The 17,756-nt window shown below is 45.0% G+C and overlaps 1 protein-coding gene across 6 annotated transcripts in view; it reads right to left on the bottom strand.

Annotated features, from left to right (window-relative positions):
* Positions 1-5,881, bottom strand: part of HNRNPR (heterogeneous nuclear ribonucleoprotein R) — a 35,347-nt gene extending 29,466 nt beyond the window's left edge. For 2 of the 6 annotated variants that reach the window (XM_033227885.1, XM_033227887.1), the window contains exons 1-2: positions 5,447-5,881; positions 2,087-2,255 (exon numbers count right to left, since the gene is read on the bottom strand). In XM_033227885.1, the coding sequence (XP_033083776.1) occupies positions 2,087-2,243 (157 nt within the window). In that variant the 5' untranslated portion in view covers positions 2,244-2,255; positions 5,447-5,881. The remainder of the gene's footprint in view (positions 1-2,086; positions 2,256-5,446) is intronic. The other 4 variants (XM_033227886.1, XM_033227888.1, XM_033227889.1 and 1 more) reach the window with 2 other exon arrangements.
* Positions 5,882-17,756: the final 11,875 nt, after the last annotated feature.

Here is a 17,756-nt window from a genome sequence, read left to right as displayed (position 1 = left end):
ATGAAAATAAAGACAACATGTCAACAACCAAAAACATGAATTTCAATCTCCATATCCATAAACCGCGCCCCCTCCCCCAAATCCTAATATCCATTTCCCACTCCCCCAAAGGTACAAGTCTTGAAGGTTAAATCTGACGTACATACTGTATTACAGATTATGCATTAATATAACAAATTTTGGTTTATATTAGAGTGATAAGAATACACTGTATTTTCCAAGGATAAACCTTCAGATTACAGACGGTTACAGTTGATGCTAACCACATAAGAGGTGGAGGAAAATGTGAAAACAAATTTTACTAAGTAATTCTTTCCACTCTCCAAAAAGTGTCAAAAGACTTTCTCTCCTGAACACCAAAGATAAACCGAAAAGCATTTGTTTATCTGAGCATCCACTTTGCTGCAGTCAGAATGCGGAAAGGCATAATTTTAAACTTCTACAAATGCAAGTGCAGCTTCATTAATCAATTCTGAAAGTCATACTTTAAGGCATTCTTTGTTTTTCTGAAGTGATAAGCTGAGATTTAAAAGATGCTATGGCATTCACACTGACTGTCAAGAATGACAATCTTTTTCAAATGGCAATAAAGACTTTATGGACTTACAAGTAAACTCGACAGAAAATATATATACTGCATTTCATATATGTAGTATATTCAACTGCACACAGAACATCTACTAAGTTTAAAAGATAATTTCTTAAGTCTGTTAAGTTTATGTCATATTTATATACATGGAATGTTGAAAATTTCAGAATTGATCCAACGTAAAAATGGAAGTATTTTGTAGATTAAAACCCCCAAGTTCATATGAACATGAAAAGTGACTCCATTTTGATAAAGCCAAAAAGAACTTTATTCCATATAGTAAATTTTAAATAAATGTAATGCCACTTCCAAAGTTACTTTTTTAAAAAGTTGCCATGATTTGTTTCAAAAGCTCAAAATGAACATGTGTAAATAACTGGAGTTGCCTTACTTGAATATTCCATACCACCACCCAAAGCCACAACTCAGGACACCCATCAATCCATTTTGTCAAACCAAGCCTACGACCAAACCATCAGCCTCTTACCGATAACAAAACACTCTACAAGAGAGCATCTCTAAGCAGATCACTGCCAATTCTCTATGGCAGAATGTCACAGAAAGTTCCTGAGGACTGATTTTCAAATAAGACCATGACCCAGGAGTCATTTTTATAAGTCATTTTAATGTCTAAAATTATACTAAGCTTCCCAGATTTAAAAATTTTTTAAGGACAAAAAAAAAAAACCAGCTATTTGTTACTACTGTACTTAAGACACATTTGTGAGTGAGACAATTCAATTATCTCTCAGAATCTGAATAGGCACACACAACACAGAGGAAGAAAGTTTCCATCTATGTCCCCAAAGGAGGAGGACACATTTATTTATGAACAACACTCCCTAAGGGTAAATATTTCTCTCCCTCTTTAAAACTTCAAACCACTTACAACCAACCATATTAAGATGTTCAAATTTGCTTAAGCACTTAACCATGGCACTTCTGGATTTAAAAAAAAAAAAAAAGCAGCTGTTACAAACCAAACACTTTCAAATTATGGAGAGATGTGGATTTCTATTAGAAACTAGACAAGCCACAAACTCTCAAGGAGTCTGACATTTATTATGGTTTCAGACGATACAGTCTAACTATCATCTTATTATGCCACCTAATCAGACCTAAGCTGATTTAACAATCACTTTAAGAAGCTAAAAGTAGAAAAAGTAAAAGCAAAATGATGACTGATTTCGATTAAGAAAAAAATGTAAAATTTGGTATGCAGAAACATACATTTTAATGGGTGGTAAATCTAAGACAAACTGATGTGCTGTTCTGAAACAACTAAGACTGCATATTCAACACTAAGAAGGCTTCAAAATAATGAAATAAGGAGTATCAAAGTCAAACCCAGTATGCCTTCAATGAAGGGAAAGTAACAAACATTCAGCTCTACAGATCAGAAACAATAAGTATTATTTAACCTTAAAAATCTATAAAATTCAAAGTGGTTTGCCCTCACTTTCATAACCAGTCAGAAACAAGAAATGCATATTATACCTGTCTGAAATATTTCATCAAGTCTTTCTGCCACCTTCTGTGGGAGGCCTGCCTCTATCAGTGTCTTGTAGTGTTCTGTGTGAGTTACACTGGAAGTATCCATTGGTTCTTCCTCTTCTTTTAACTGTACCGCATTACCATTCACCTGATTAGCCATTTTATTATGCTGCTGGAAAAAATTCAGGAGCTATATTACATTAAGCCAGAAATAACTAGTTTGTAGGACAATGCATGATTTATCTAAACTAATTTGTATACATGCTGCTAATAACCTCTATCAAAATAATAATTTATTCCTCCTGTGATGTATCTGACCTAAATTGGCAATAAAAATCCTGTGAAACCATAGAAAATGTACATGGAAGCATTAGATCTTTAAGGAACTTCATGTACACCGGGTAAAATAAAGGCTTTAATTTACTGAAGGTAGAACTGCTGATTAACAAAAGCAGCTGTTGTGTCCTGGTAAAAAGATCAAAATCACTACAAAATCCTAAAAGCCCCTCAGCTCTCAGGTCTTACACAGTTTTAAAAACTTTTGGTTTAAAAACAGAATGAACACCCACAGACCACTTAATCAAGATTTAAGGACTTTCAAATTTTCCTGGCTCTGCTTCAAATACAGTATTGGTGTGAAATAAGTGCCCTGTTTTCTCTAGTTCAACATGGTGGTGGTTTGGGTTTTCTCCACCTAACTTAACACAAAATGAAAACAAAACAAAAAAAAACCAACTTGACATTAATTTTTGTTCTAAGATTAATTCGCTATTCCCATTCACAGATTTAAAAGAAAAAATGACCAAGTTTAAAAGCGAAACAATTGTTTTAAGTCCACATAAAACACTAAGTGAGCTATAGTTCAGGTTGCTTCTTAAAAAAAAAAAAAGTACATGTTGAAATTTTCGTTATCACTAAAATAAAGATGTAAAAACATACTGAAGAATAGACAACTTCTTCCAAATATTTCAAAAAACGTTACCTAATTAGGCTAAACTTCAGCCAGATTTCTCAGATTAACCTACCAAAAATAATTTTGTACATTCAGCTTGTAGGTAATGCTGAAATGGACTGATTCCCTGAAGAGAGAGAGTAAATAATAAACCATACAAGGCCAGTCTGTATACTGCCTCAAAAGACAGGGAATTAAAGTGCATTTGTCTGTGGTGAAATTATAATGTGATGAAGATAATAGGCAGCAGAACAAGACATTGCAACACATACTAAATAAAAGACATAAAGGTAGATCTCAAGAAAAAGCCTACTTTTCTTGATGAAACTCAAGACACCTAGTCATCTATAAAGAAAATACAAGTCTCCTACAAAGTACTAAGACACATAAGATAACCACACTTCCAGACAGCTTATCGAACATTGTGCAAATGCATCAGGTGCAGTCTTCTGGCTTAAAACAACTTCTTTTCATTTCAAAGTCCACTGATATTTAGTTGAAGTTGATGAAAGAGGGAGGAAGACCAAGAGGGGAAGGAGGTAATAGTATAGAGTAGGAAGAAGAAAGGAAAATGCAAAGGATTACTCTGGAAATGAGATAACATGACTCCTCACAATTACAAAACACTATTAAGACTCGAGAGCCCTTAATAGACGCAGACTGTGGTTAAATTCTGGGTGGATGTTTCTCAAGGCAAGCTTCAAATTCTGATGAACTAGCAAAAACGGAAACATTCGAAACTGTCACATCTTTGATCAAGAAACTGTATTGTGTGAGATGAATACGTTTACTGATTAACACAACCTATTTCTATAAAGATGCATCCTAAACCCAAAATCTCCTTGCGAACATATAGTTATGTTTTCCCATGCTCCCCCATCCCCACATACTACCTTAAGATCATCAGAACTCAAAAGTTCTCAGTATCACAAGACCCTTACAGCATTGCACCTAGGAATACTATTAGTCACAGAAAAGAGGCAAATTTTTAACAGAAAAGTTCAATGAACATCTGTTAATGTGGGGTTTTTAAGTATGTGTAAAGCAAAAAGACAAGTTGTGTATTAAGTACAAGACAGAAATATTTATGCCTACCGTATCATTGCAAAGGCTCTACAAGTTGATATTGAAATTGGTTAAATTTTTCAAAAAAAGTTTGTAAATTTTAACAAAAAAAGTAAAATAATTAGATTCCAGAAAATAAAACTTTTGGATCAAGAAAAGCCCTCTCTCTTCAAGCCAAATACAAAGTGCTCATTTTAAAAAGACTTTTTATGTCATATGAGACCATTTGAAACGCATGTCAATTCAACACAATGCCACACAGCCAAACCATATTTCTGGATGCAGCAAATATACTAATGTGACGGGAGTCATTTGATCTAAACATTTTTGCAAAAAAAGGAGACATTTAAAGATTTCAAAGGGCTGCTGGGAAATTCGGGATGTCAGCACTAACGCCTCCCTGACTTTTTCTGAACCTCTCTGTGCAAATTCTTCATATTAAGAGACGGGCTTTAAAAGAACCAACGAAATGAGACTAACGGTTATCTCATGGCTTAGCAGTGTCGAGCTCTCATCCTACGACTGACTCATGAGACATCAATTCAGCCACTTGAGGACTGCAAAAATCTCAAACAGGTAGTGTGAAAGGACTGAACCTTCCAAGAAGCCCTGGGCTTTTTAAAAATTTTGGCAATACGGTTACTACCGTGTAAGAAAAAGGATCGCCTTTCCAATTTGGTGCGCCTCTGACAGTCTCAGAATTATCCATTTCAGGCGCCGCTTGGAGCCTAAGTTCCACGGCCTCTAGTAGTCATTTTTTCCTTCAAATCTCAGCCCGCGGCATGCAGAATGTGGGAGGGGAGGGAGGCTTCCCACACAAATCGGCCTTTTGGTTTCTGCTCACACAAAACTTTTCTCCCGGCTCAGATAACCCTGGGATTTGCACCCCGCCTTCCGCCCCCCACCCCCACCCCCTCAGGCCCGTCCGGATCATCAGCACATCCCACTCGGGCTAGGCCGGCCGCGGCGGGAGCGAAGCGGCTCCGGCGGGGAGAAGCGGCAGGGCCGCGGGTGCCTCAGGCCCTTCGCGGGGTCCGGCCGCATGGAGCAGCGGGCGGAGGCGGGAAAAGCACGGCCCGCCCCGGCAGGCCGCGCGGAGAGGGCCCGGCGGGCCGGACCGCGGGCTGGAGGGGCGGGGGGAGGAAGAGCGAGGGCGAGAGGCGTCTCGGCCGGGCTAGGCCCACAGCCGCGCGGCCGAACTAGACCAAAGCCGCCCCCAGCCCGTCCCCACCCCCACCCCGGGGCTTCGGAGCGCAAACGAAACGGGACCAGGCGCTGAGCCCGGGCTGAGTTGGGTCGGATCGGGGCTCCCGGCCCCTCCCCCCACGGGCCGGCGCGAGACTCACCAGGGCAGAGCGGGGGCCGGCGGCCGGGCCCGTGAGAATCAGCGCGAGGCGCTTTGAAAACGACTAGAAATGGCGCGCGCGCCACCCCCTCCCCCCCCTCATGGACAGAGACGCGATCCCGGCAGCACGCGGGGTTTCCCGGAACTGCTTCCAGGGACTCCGAGCTGCGGGGCAATCGCTTGGCGAGGCGGCTTGACAGGCAGCTCAGATGACCAATAGTATCGAGGCAAAACGGACCACGCCGGACGACTCGAGAGCCAATCGACGAAGTTGTCGGTTGAACCAATGAGGGTGCTCAGCGCCGCTGGCTGGGGCGCCTCCGAGGCGGGGGCAGGCACACAAAGGGGTCTGTGGTGGAAGCCCTTGGTGGCGGCGAGGCTTGGGGGCACCGGGTCCTGGGTGGACGAGGCTCCTCCTTCTTCGTCTGCCGCCGATGGGAGGCCGAAAATCTAGGCCTCGCGCCGCGTGGCCGCATCCGGAGCCCCGCCCCCTACAGTCAGCGCTGGCCCCGCTCCGCCATGGCGCTCGCGTCCCGCCACCGTCCGGGCTTAGCCCCCGAGTCCTCCCTCGCACCCCCACGGCCGGCGTTCGCCCCAGACACGCCCATAGCCACGCGTTCGGGCCTCTTTCGGTCATCTTTTTGCCTCTAGTGAGCACACAATTTAAGAATGATTTGGCTCGTCATTTTGCTGAGGATTTTGTCTAGATAATCTTTCCTTGGAACGATCGGAGAAATGCCTCTTTCCCTCCCTGGCTGCCGTCCACACATCGTTGGTGGCAGACAGGGAAATCGTTAAAATGACTCAAGAGCAATGTATAACACAAGTGATAGAGCAGGAACCTTTTTCCCACAGGGTTTGGAGCTACTTGATATTCATAAAATAAAGCAGATACATCCATCTCTGAAGCCAAAAGAGCCATGCAGGGGAAAGGGGTAATTCCCAAAGGACACTAATTCTTGCTAGTCCTAAACCTATTTCTCGCCTGCTATTCCTACTGATTTGTTCCCTGTCCTTAGTCCAAACCTGTCCCGTCTCACAGAAACCTTGCGAACTCACTTCTGTGATGCCAGCCCTTTTTTTCCCAACCCCAGACTGCAATGCCCACCAAGTTAAATCTCTGGGTAGATCCAAGTTTTGTGTTATGGGGTGTGAGACTTACAGCAATGCCAGGAGTCTTAGGCTGGGCACGGTGGCTCAAGCCTGTAATTCCAGCACTTTGGGAGGCCGAGGTGGACGATCACTTCAGCCCAGGGGTTTGAGAGCAGCCTGGCCAACATGGTGAAACCCCGTCTCTACTAAGACTACAAAAATTAGCCAAGCGTGGTGGCGCGTGCGTGTAATTCCAACTACTTGGGAGGCTGAGGCAGGAGAATCGCTTGAACCCGGGAGGTGAAGGTTGCAGGTGGAGTGCGCCATTGCACTCCAGCCTGGGCAACAAGAGCGAAACTCCTTCTAGAAAGAAAGAGGGAGGGAGGGAGACAGGGAGAAAAAGGAAAGGAAAGGAAAAGAAAAGAAAGAAGGAAAGAAAGAAAGAGAAATGTTGGGAGTCTTTAAGAAAAATCATGTTGGCCGGGCGCGGTGGCTCAAGCCTGTAATCCCAGCACTTTGGGAGGCCGAGACGGGCGGATCACGAGGTCAGGAGATCGAGACCATCCTGGCTAACACGGTGAAACCCCGTCTCTACTAAAAATACAAAAACTAGCCGGGCGAGATGGCGGGCGCCTGTAGTCCCAGCTACTCGGGAGGCTGAGGCAGGAGAATGGCGTAAACCCGGGAGGCGGAGCTTGCAGTGAGCTGAGATCTGGCCACTGCACTCCAGTCCTGGCGACAGAGCGAGACTCTGCCTCAAAAAAAAAAAAAAAAAAAAAAAAAGAAAAATCATGTTAATGACTAATACAAATTAGGAACAGAGTCTTGGAAGGGCATTGTAAAAGTAAGGGAGGACCCCGAAGCTTAACTTTTTTTTTTTTTTAATAGAGACACAGGAAGTGCGGAGGGAATCTAGCTATGTTGCCCAGGCCTGTCTTGAACTGGCCTCGAGTAATTCTTCTGCTTCGGCCTCCCAAAATGCTGAGATTACAGGCACCCAGCCTGAAGCTTAAATTTTACTAGCTTCACATAAATCTGCCTCTAGCGCCATAATTCTTACCTATTTTGTGCCATTTGGAAGTCTGGTAAAAGCTATGAATATCTTCTCAGTTTTTTTTTTTTTTTTTTTTTTTTTTTGAGACAGAGTCTCGCTCTGTCGCCGGGGCTGGAGTGCAGTGGCGCGATCTCGGCTCACTGCAAGCTCCGCCTCCCGGGTTCACGCCATTCTCCTGCCTCAGCCTCCCAAGTAGCTGGGACTACAGGCGCCCGCCACCTCGCCCGGCTAGTTTTTTTTTGTATTTTTTAGTAGAGACGGGGTTTCACCGTGTAGACCAGGATGGTCTCGATCTCCTGACCTCGTGATCCACCCGTCTCGGCCTCCCAAAGTGCTGGGATTACAGGCTTGAGCCACCGCGCCCGGCCTATCTTCTCAGTTTTTAAATGCATAAAATACATAGCAATACAAAAGAAACCATTTATATTGAAATACAATTAGGAAATATACTTTTAAAACACGTTCATGATATAGTAATCTTTTACTTTTATTTTTATTTATTTATTCATTTATTTGAGACGGAGTCTCACTGTGTCCCCCAGGCTGGAGTGCGGTGGCACAATCTCGGCTCACTGCAAGCTCTGCCTCCCGGATTCACGCTATTCTCCTACCTCAGCCTCCCAAGTAGCTGGGACTACAGGCGCCCGCAACCACGCCCGGCTAATTTTTTGTAATTTTAATAGAGACAGGGTTTCACCGTATTAGGCAGGATGGTCTCGATCTCCTGACCTCGTGAGCCGTCTGCCTCGGAGAAGTGCTGGGATTACAGGCGTGAGCCACCGCGCCGGGCCCAGCTTTTACTTTTTAATTTTTTTGTTTGTTTGTTTTTTAAAGATGGGCTCACTTTATCACCCAGGCTAGAGTGCAATGGTGCAATCTGGGCTCATGGCAACCTCTGCCTCCAGGGCTCAAGCGATCCTCTGACCTCAGCTTCCCTAGTGGCTTGTAGGAACTGCAAGCACTGGCCACTGCTCTGGGCTAATTGTTGCCTTTTTTTTTTTTTTTTTTTGCAGAGACGGGGTTTCACCTTGTTACCCAGGCAGGAACTTTTTCTTTATTAACACAATAACTATTAAGATCTTAGAGCAGGTCTAATAACTACAGAAATTGTAGAGTGATATTTCAAGAAATCCATGACAGTAATAAAGTGATATGAAAATGATTTCTATTAGTGACAAAGGGAAAGGTATTACTAATTCTACTGTGATATGTTATCTACATTCATAATGGGGAAAAATGCTAAATTTCAGTTAGATGTTAGAGAAAACAAAGATGTTATTTTTTCCCCCATCCAAGTTAAAGTACTCCTTACTTCCATTCAGAGACTCCTTTAAATCCATTGATGAGAACCCATGAGCCAGATATGTAATTTTTTTTTTTCTTGAGACACAGTCTCACTCTGTGGCCCATACTGGAGTGCAGTGGTGCAATTTCAGCTCAATGCAACTTCCACCTCCCGGGTTCAAGTGATTCTCCTGCCTCAGCCTCCCAAGTAGCTGGAATTATAGGTGCCTGCCATGACATCTGGCTAATTTTTGTATTTTTAGTAGAGACGGGGTTTCACCATGTTGTCCAGGCTGGTCTCAAACTCCTGACCTCAAGCGATCCGCCCACCTCGGCCTCCCAAAGTGTTGGGATTACAGGTGTGAGCCACCGCGCCTGGCCTAAATGTGTAATTTAAAATGATTCTATCACCCAGTATTTTCTGGGATATTTCAGATGTTCTGCTATGTAGTCATCAAAGGTACACTCCACATTTCAGACCATATATCTTGATTTTTTTACTTGGAAAGAAAATTACTGTATAGATACAGATATTCATGAATTCAACACTCTACAAGTATGTATTGCATGCCTCTATATAAAAATCATGGAGTTGGCCAGCAGGGTGGCTCACGCCTGTGGTCCCAACACTTTGGGAGGCCAAGGCAGGCAGATCACCTGAGGTCGGGAGTTCAAGACCAGCCTGACCAACATGGAGAAACCGGGTCTCTACTAAAAATACAAAAATTAGCTGGGCATGGTGGCACATGCCTGTAATCCCAGCTACTCGGGAGGCTGAGGCAGGAGAATCACTTGAACCTGGGAGGCAGAGGTTGCGGTGAGCCATGATCACACCATTGCACTCCAGCCTGGGCAACAAGAGTGAAAACTCCTCCTCAAAAAAAAAAAAAAGAGGCCGGGCGCGGTGGCTCAAGCCTGTAATCCCAGCACTTTGGAGGCCGAGACGGGCGGATCACGAGGTCAGGAGATCGAACCATCCTGGCTAACACTGTGAAACCTCGTCTCTACTAAAAAAATACAAAAAACTAGCCGGCGGGCGGCGGGCGCCTGTAGTCAGCTACTCGGGAGGCTGAGGCGGGAGAATGGCGTAACCCCGGGATGCGGAGCTTGCAGTGGCTGAGATCCGGCCACTGCACTCCAGCCTGGGCGACAGAGCGAGACTCCGTCTCAAAAAAAAAGAAAAAAGAAAGAAAGAAAAAATAAAATATTGGAGTTAAGAGTAGGGAAAGCCGGGCGCGGTGGCTCATGCCTGTAATTCCAGCACTTTGAGAGACCGAGACAGGTGGATCACGTGGTCAAGAGAGCTAGACAATCCTGGCCAATATGGTGAAACCCCATCTCTACTAAAAATACAAAAATTAGCTGGGTGTGGTGGCTCACATCTGTAGTCCCAGCTATTCAGGAGGCTGAGGCAGTAGAATCGCTTGAACCCAGGAGGCGGAGGTTGCAGTGAGCCAAGATCACGCCACTGCATTCCAGCCTGGCTACAGAGCAAGACTCTGTCTCAAAAAAAAAAAAAAAAGAAAGAAAGAAAGAAAAAAAGCCAGGCGCAGTGGCTCATGCCTGTAATCCCACGACTTTGGGATGCTCAGGCAGGAGGATCGTTTGTGTTCAGGTGTTCAAGACCAACCCAGGCAACATGCTGAAACCCCGTCTCAACAAAAGTTGCAAAAATTAGCCAGCTGTGGTTACACACACCTGTAGTACCAGCTACCCAGGAGGCTGAGGTAGGAGGATCACTTGAGCCTGGGAGGTGGAGGTTGCAGTGAGCAAGTGAATGCACCACTGCACTCCAGCCTGGGCAACAGGATGAGATCCTATCTTTAAAAAATAATAAATAAATAAATAAATAAATAAATAATCGAGACCGTCCTGGCTAACACGGTGAAACCCCGTCTCTACTAAAAAAAAATACCAAAAACAAACTAGCTGGGCAAGGTGGTGGGCGCCTGTAGTCCCAGCTACTCCGAGGCTGAGGCAGGAGAATGGCGTAAACCCGGGAGGCGGAGCTTGCAGTGAGCTGAGATCCGGCCACTGCACTCCAGCCTGGACGACAAAGCCAGATTCTGTCTAGAAAACAATAATAAATAAATAATAAATAAATAAATAAATAAATAAATAATCAATCTAGGGAATATAAAACGAATAAAACACAATCCCTGTCCTCCATCTTAGGTGAGAAGTAGGACAAGTATAAACATTTAAAAAAGGAAGAGGGCTGGGCGCGGTGGCTCATGACGGTAATCCCGGCACTTTGGGAGGCCGAGGCAGGCAGATTGCCTAAGGTCAGGAGTTCAAGGCCAGTCTGGCCAACATGGTGAATCTCCATCTTTTTTTTTTTTTTTTTTTTTTTTGTTGAGACGGAGTCTTGCTCTGTCGCCCAGGCTGGAGTGCAGTGGCCGGATCTCAGCTCACTGCAAGCTCCGCCTCCCGGGTTTACGCCATTCTCCTGCCTCAGCCTCCCGAGTAGCTGGACTACAGGCGCCCGCCACCTCGCCCGGCTAGTTTTTTTGTATTTTTTTTAGTAGAGACGGGTTTCACTGTGTTCGCCAGGATGGTCTCGATCTCCTGACCTCGTGATCCGCCCGTCTCGGCCTCCCAAAGTGCTGGGATTACAGGCTTGAGCCACCGCGCCCGGCCGAATCTCCATCTTTACTAAAAATACGAAAAAAAAAAAAATGAACTGAGTGCTGTGGCCTGCGCTTGTAATCCCAGCTACTCCGGAGGCTGAGGCAGGGGAATTGCTTGAGGCAGGGAGGTAGAGGTTGCAGTGAGCCGAGATCGCGTCACTGCACTCCAGCCTGGGCGACAGAGTGAGACTCCGTCTCAAAAAAATAAAATAAAATAAAAAATAAAAAAGGTTGCTAAGGGAAGCTCCAGCTATACCCATAATTTCTGAAATTAGGTAACATGGTGCAGCCAGGCTCTTCTGCATCTCTTCCCTGTTACAGACCAAACCTGTCGTCTGAGCTGGTATATCAATGAATATACTTTTGCTTCTTATAACAATTATAGGGGCCAGGCATGGTGGCTTAGGCCTGTAATTCCAGCACTTTAGGAGGCCGAGGTGGGCGGATGTCCTGAGCTTAGGAGTTTAAGACCAGCCTGGGCAACATGGTGAAACTCCGTTTCTACAAAAATTACGAAAATTTTGGCTCACACCTGTAATCCCAACACTTTGGGAGGCTGAGTCAGGTGGATCACCTGAGGTCAGGAGTTTGAGACCAGCTTAGCCAGCATAGAAAACCTCATCTCTACAAAAAATTAGCTGGGCGTGGTGGCTCACACCTGTAGTCCCAGACACTTGGGAGACTGAGGCACGAGAATCACTTGGACCTGGGAGGTGGAGATTGCAGTAAGCCGAGATTGTGTCACTGCACTCCAGCTTGGGTGACAGAGCAAGACTCTATCAAAAAAAAAAAAAAGAAAGAAAGAAAGAAAAAAAAAACTAGAATCATTTTTATTATTTTAAAACACTTTGCAAAATGGTGGAGTTCCAACTAAGATTGACCAGCACTTAAGCTGTTTGTCTTTCATTTATATCTCCTAAGATGATGCTTCTTTTACAAAAACAAAATGCCATGTGGATGACTTGCAATGGCTTATAGTTAGCTTACCTCAAGATCTTATTGCAGTGCCTGCTTTATCATCATTTTTTTAAATAATTTTTTTTTTTTTTGAGACAGAGTCTTGCTCTGTCACCCAGGCTGGAGGGTAGTGGCACAATCTAGGCTCACTACAACCTCCATCTCCCAGGTTCAAGCTATTCTCCTGCCTCAGCCTCCTGAGTAGCTGGGTTTACAGGCATCCACCATCATGCCCGGTTAATTTTTGTATTTTTGTACAGATGGGGTTTCACCATGTTGGCCAGGCTGGTCTTGAACTCCTGACCTCAGGTGATCTGCCCTCTTTGGCCTCCCAAAGTGCTGGGATTACAGGCTTGAGCCACCATGCCCGGCTTTATCACCATTTTTATAACATTTTTTCTTTTGAAGATTATCCTTGAGTTGGTTTGTGGAATGCCCTTCTAGTTCTCAAATGTATCAAAGCCATCTTAAAATGAAAAGAAAGTGTATTTCCATTTTAGTGGCACTATTGCTACCATTTTTGAGCTCTACTGTGTGTCGAGTGTTCCACATATGCTATTACTGATCCTTATATAGAACTGCAACCTCAGTAATATTATCCCATTTTAGTGATAGGCTTACAGAGGTTAAAACATTCGCTGAAAGGCACACCGCACTCCTGAACCGAGAATCAAAAACATGTCGCCTGCGTAACTCCAAAGCTACTTTACCAAGCAACTTTTCAATTATTGTCTCAGTGTTGGCAGATTCTTCTCTTAAAGGTACCAGTCAAGTAATCATATAGGTGGCCAGGAGTGGTGATTCACATCTATAATCCCAGCACTTTGGGAGGCTGAGGCAGGCGGATCACTTGAGTGCAGGAGTTTGAGACCAGCCTGGGCAACCTAGTGAAACCCTGTCTCTACAAAAACCACAAAAAATTAGCTGGGCATGGTGGCACATACCTGTAGCTCCAGCTACCTAGGAGGCTGAGGTGGGAGGACCACCTAGCCTGGGGAGGTCAAGGCTTCAGTGAGCCATGTTTGCACCACTGCAATTGGCCCTGTCTCAAAAAAAAAAAAAAAATCATCTGGTCAATCTGATTAATAAGTTAGAAAACACTAGTTAGGGACCAAAGCCAACTGTGATATAAGATAATGAGAATATTTACCTTGTGTGGTTTGCAAATTGGCATTATAGCACAATTTAAACTTGTTCTGAGAAATGAACAATGCAAGAATAAAATTGTAGCCTCACAAGGTCTCAACTTTGGAAAGCAACACCCCTTTGGGTAGACTTGTTAGAAAAGAACATGTCTTGGTAAGGCACAGCAGCTCACTCCTGTAATCCCAACACTTTGGGAGGCCTAGGCAGATGGATCTCTTGAGGCCAGGAGTTAGAGACCAGCTGGCCAACATAGTGAGACCCTGTGTCTACTAAAAATGCAAAAATTAGCTGGGTGTGGTGGTGCCTGCCTGTAATCCCACCTACTCTGGAGGCTGAGGCAGGAGAATCGCTTGAACCTGGGAGGTGGAGGTTGCAGTGAGCTGAAATTGCACCACTTCCCTCCAGCCTGGGCGACAGAGTGAAACTCTGTCTCAAAAATAAATAAATAAACAAATAAAAATAAGTCCTGTTAGGATTGTTAAATCCAGTTTAAGAGTGCTGAACACTCAGTCACAACATTCTCTCATTCCACAACACTAGCAACTCCTCACCAGGACTTTGGTGCACCCACCCACTGAGAGTAAACTCTGCAGCCTTTTTCTTTTAAGATAGGGTCTCACCCTAGTCTGTTGCCCAGATTGGAGTGCAGTGGCACCATCGTGGCTCACTGCAGCCTTTACCTCCTGGGCTCAAGTGATCCTCCTGCCTTGGCCTCCCAAAGTGTTGGGATTACAGGCCTGAGCCTTTAAAAAGGGTGCAGGTGACTGGCCCTGGTGACTCATGCCTGTAAACCCAGCACTTTGAGAGGCTGAGGTGGGAGGATCACTTGAGCCCAGGAGTTCAAGGCTACAATGAGCCTTGATCGTACCACTGCAGCCTGGGTGACAGAGTGAGTCCCTGTTTCAAAAGAAGGGTGGGGGAAAGGGGAAGGGAGAAAGAGGCAACAGCAACAGCTGCAGCCTAATTCCATCAATTGAATTCTGGGAGACTGTTGTACGTAACTCCATTGAGTTCTCATTATTATCAGGCTTCCCTATAGACAGAAGAGCTACATGCTGCAAATCTTTGGTGGAGGTGTTACTATGAGGCTTTAACTAAAATCCAGTAGAAATCTAAGATAAGTATTATTACCCATATTCAGATATACAAGTTGAACCTGTATTGAGATATACAAGTTGAATATACAGTTCCACAAATCAGATTCTGCAGGGATTGTGAGTCCTGTTCCCAACATCAGTGTAGTATCATGGAGTAATTATAGCATTCAGTATAACTTGCATATATTTTGAAAATTCAACAAAACAATAAGAATTGGTTATGAGTAGATGGTGGATATAACTAAATTCTCACTACCCTAAAGTTAAAATATCCATTAGAGGCTGGGCGTGGTGGCTCACACCTGTAATCCCAGCACTTTGGGAGGCCAAGGCGGGTGGATCACGAGGTCAGGAGATCGAGACCATCCTGGCTAACACTGTGAAACCCCGTCTCTACTAAAATTACAAAAAATTAGCTGGGCATGGTGGCAGGTGCCTGTAGTCCCAGCTACTCAGGAGGCTGAGGCAGGAGAATGGCGAGAACCTGGGAGGTGGAGCTTGCAGTGAGCCAAGATCGCACCACTGCACTCCAGCCTGGGTGACTGAGAGAGACTCCATCAAAAAAAAAAAAAAAAAAATCCATTAGAGGTGCTCTCTAATTATCATTAATAATGATAACAACACCTTGTACTTAACAGTTTTCATGAGTTTCAAGTACTGTATCTCATGAGATATCTCTGCTGCATTTGAACATCTTGAAATGTGCCATGACCTTGGCTTGTGACTCTCCTCTCCTGGTTCTTCTCTAGACCTTGTCATATGTCTTTGTAGGTCCTCTCCTCTGCCTGTCATTATCTGTTGGTGTTCCCAGGACTTCATCCCTGACAACTGTTCTCACATTTTGCCACGGCCATCTCATTCACTTGCATGGTTTCACTAGTATTATCATCTCCGTGCAGACACTAGCTATTCCCATTTCTTTTTTTTTTTCCTTGTATGTATTTATTTTTAATACAGGGTCCTGTCACCCAGGCTGGAGTGCAATAGCATGATCTCTGCCCACTGCAACCTCTGCCTCCCAGGCTCAAGCAATCCTCTCACCTCACCCTCCAAGTAGTTGGGACTACAGGCGTGTACCACCATGCCTGGCTAATTTTTCAAAACAATTTTTTTTGTAGAGATGGGGTTTTACCATGTTGTCCGGGGTGGTTTCAAACTCCTGGGCTCAAGCAACTCACCCTCCTTGACCTTCCAAAGTGCTGAGATTACAGGTGTGAGCCACCATGCCCTGCCTATTCCTTCCTTCCTTCCTTCCTTCCTTCCTTCCTTCCTTCCTTCCTTCCTTCCTTCCTTCCTTCCTTTCTTCCTTTCCTTTCCTTTCCTTTCCTTTCCTTTCCTTTCTTTTTTTTTTTTAGTGAAGTTTCACTCTTGCCGCCCAGACTGGAGTGCAATGTGCAATGACCTGATCTCAGCTCACTGCAAACTTCGCCTCCCAGGTTCCAGCGATTCTCCTGCCTCAGCCGCCTGAGTAAGCTGGGATTACAGGCATGCACCACCATGCCCAGCTAATTTTGTATTTTTAGTAGAGATGAGGTTTCTTCATGTTGGTCAGGCTGATCTAGAACTCCCGACCTCAAGTGATCCGCCCGCCTTGGCCTCCCAAAGTGATGGGATTACAGGCATGAGACACTGCTCCCGGCCTCCCATTTCTTTATAGTACCACGTTTGGTCCTGAGCTCTGAATTCATATTTCCAGCTGCCTGCTGGGCATATGAATATATGTTTGGATGTAACAGTTTCCTCAAACTAAATGACTAAAGATGATTTTTATCTCCTACCGTGTGATCCCTTCCTCACTGAACCCCACTCATAGCGACCTCCTGGTGGTGGTTTCTCCAGCATCCCAACTGCTGCTTCAGTATCTTCACATTTGCTCTTCAATAAACTGAGTAGTTAGAACATTTACCCCATATATCCTGATGTCTTAGTCAGAGATGTGCTCAAATGTCACCTCTTTAGAGAGGTTTTCCATGACCACTTCCTCTAAAAGCAGTCTCTTTGTCTTCATTACACTTGTTACCAACTAACGTTATATATGTCTTGGTTTATTGTCCCTCTCCCCAAAAAACAGAAATTCAGCAAGGGCAGAAGCTTTGTCTCATTCAGTTTTATACCAGGCATATAAGGTGGTGTTCAATGATTTTTTTTTTTTTTTTTTTTTGAGACAGAGTCTCACTCTGTCGCCCAGGCTGGAGGGCAGTGGTGCAATCTCGGCTCACTGCAACCTCCACCTCCCAGGTTCAAGTGATTCTCCCGCCTCAGCCTCCCAAATAGCTGGGACTACAGGCATGCACCACCATGCCCAGCTAATTTTTTTTTTTTTTAATTTTTTTTAGAGACAGAGTCTCGCTCTGTCGCCCAGGCTGGACTGCGGTGGGATGATCTCAGCTGACTGCAAGCTCCGCCTCCCAGGTTCACACCATTCTCCTGCCTCAGCCTCCCGAGTAACTGGGACTACAGGTGCCCACCACCACGCCCGGCTAATTTTTGTATTTGTAGTAGAGGTGGGGTTTCATCGTGTTAGCCAGGATGGTCTTGATCTCCTAACCCATGATCCGTGATCCCATGACCCGTGATCCGCCCACCTCAGTCTCCCAAAGTGCTCGGATTACAGGCGTGAGCCACCACGTCCGGCCACACCCAGCTAACTTTTTTTAAATTTTACTAGAGACGGGGTTTCACCATGTTGGTCAAGCTGGTCTCAAACTCCTGACCTCGTGATTCGCTGGCCTCGGCCTCCCAAAGTGCTGGGATTATGGGCATGAGCCACTGCGCTTGGCTTTTTTTTTTTTTTTTTGAGACGGAGTCTCGCTCTGTTGCCCAGGCTGGAGTGCAGTGGCCGGATCTCAGCTCACTGCAAGCTCCGCCTCCCGGGTTCACGCCATTCTCCTGCCTCAGCCTCCCGAGTAGCTGGGACTACAGGCGCCCACCACATCGCCCGGCTAGTTTTTTGTATTTTTTAGTAGAGACGAGGTTTCACCGTATTAGCCAGGATGGTCTCGATCTCCTGACCTCGTGATCCGCCCGTCTCGGCCTCCCAAAGTGCTGGGA

This window comes from Trachypithecus francoisi, unplaced genomic scaffold, assembly GCF_009764315.1.
Source record: "Trachypithecus francoisi isolate TF-2019V2 unplaced genomic scaffold, Tfra_2.0 Lachesis_group12, whole genome shotgun sequence".
In the NCBI taxonomy this organism is placed as follows: Eukaryota; Metazoa; Chordata; class Mammalia; order Primates; family Cercopithecidae; genus Trachypithecus; species Trachypithecus francoisi.
The sequence above is the reverse complement of the archived record's forward strand: the minus strand, read 5'-3'. Positions and strand labels throughout refer to the sequence as shown.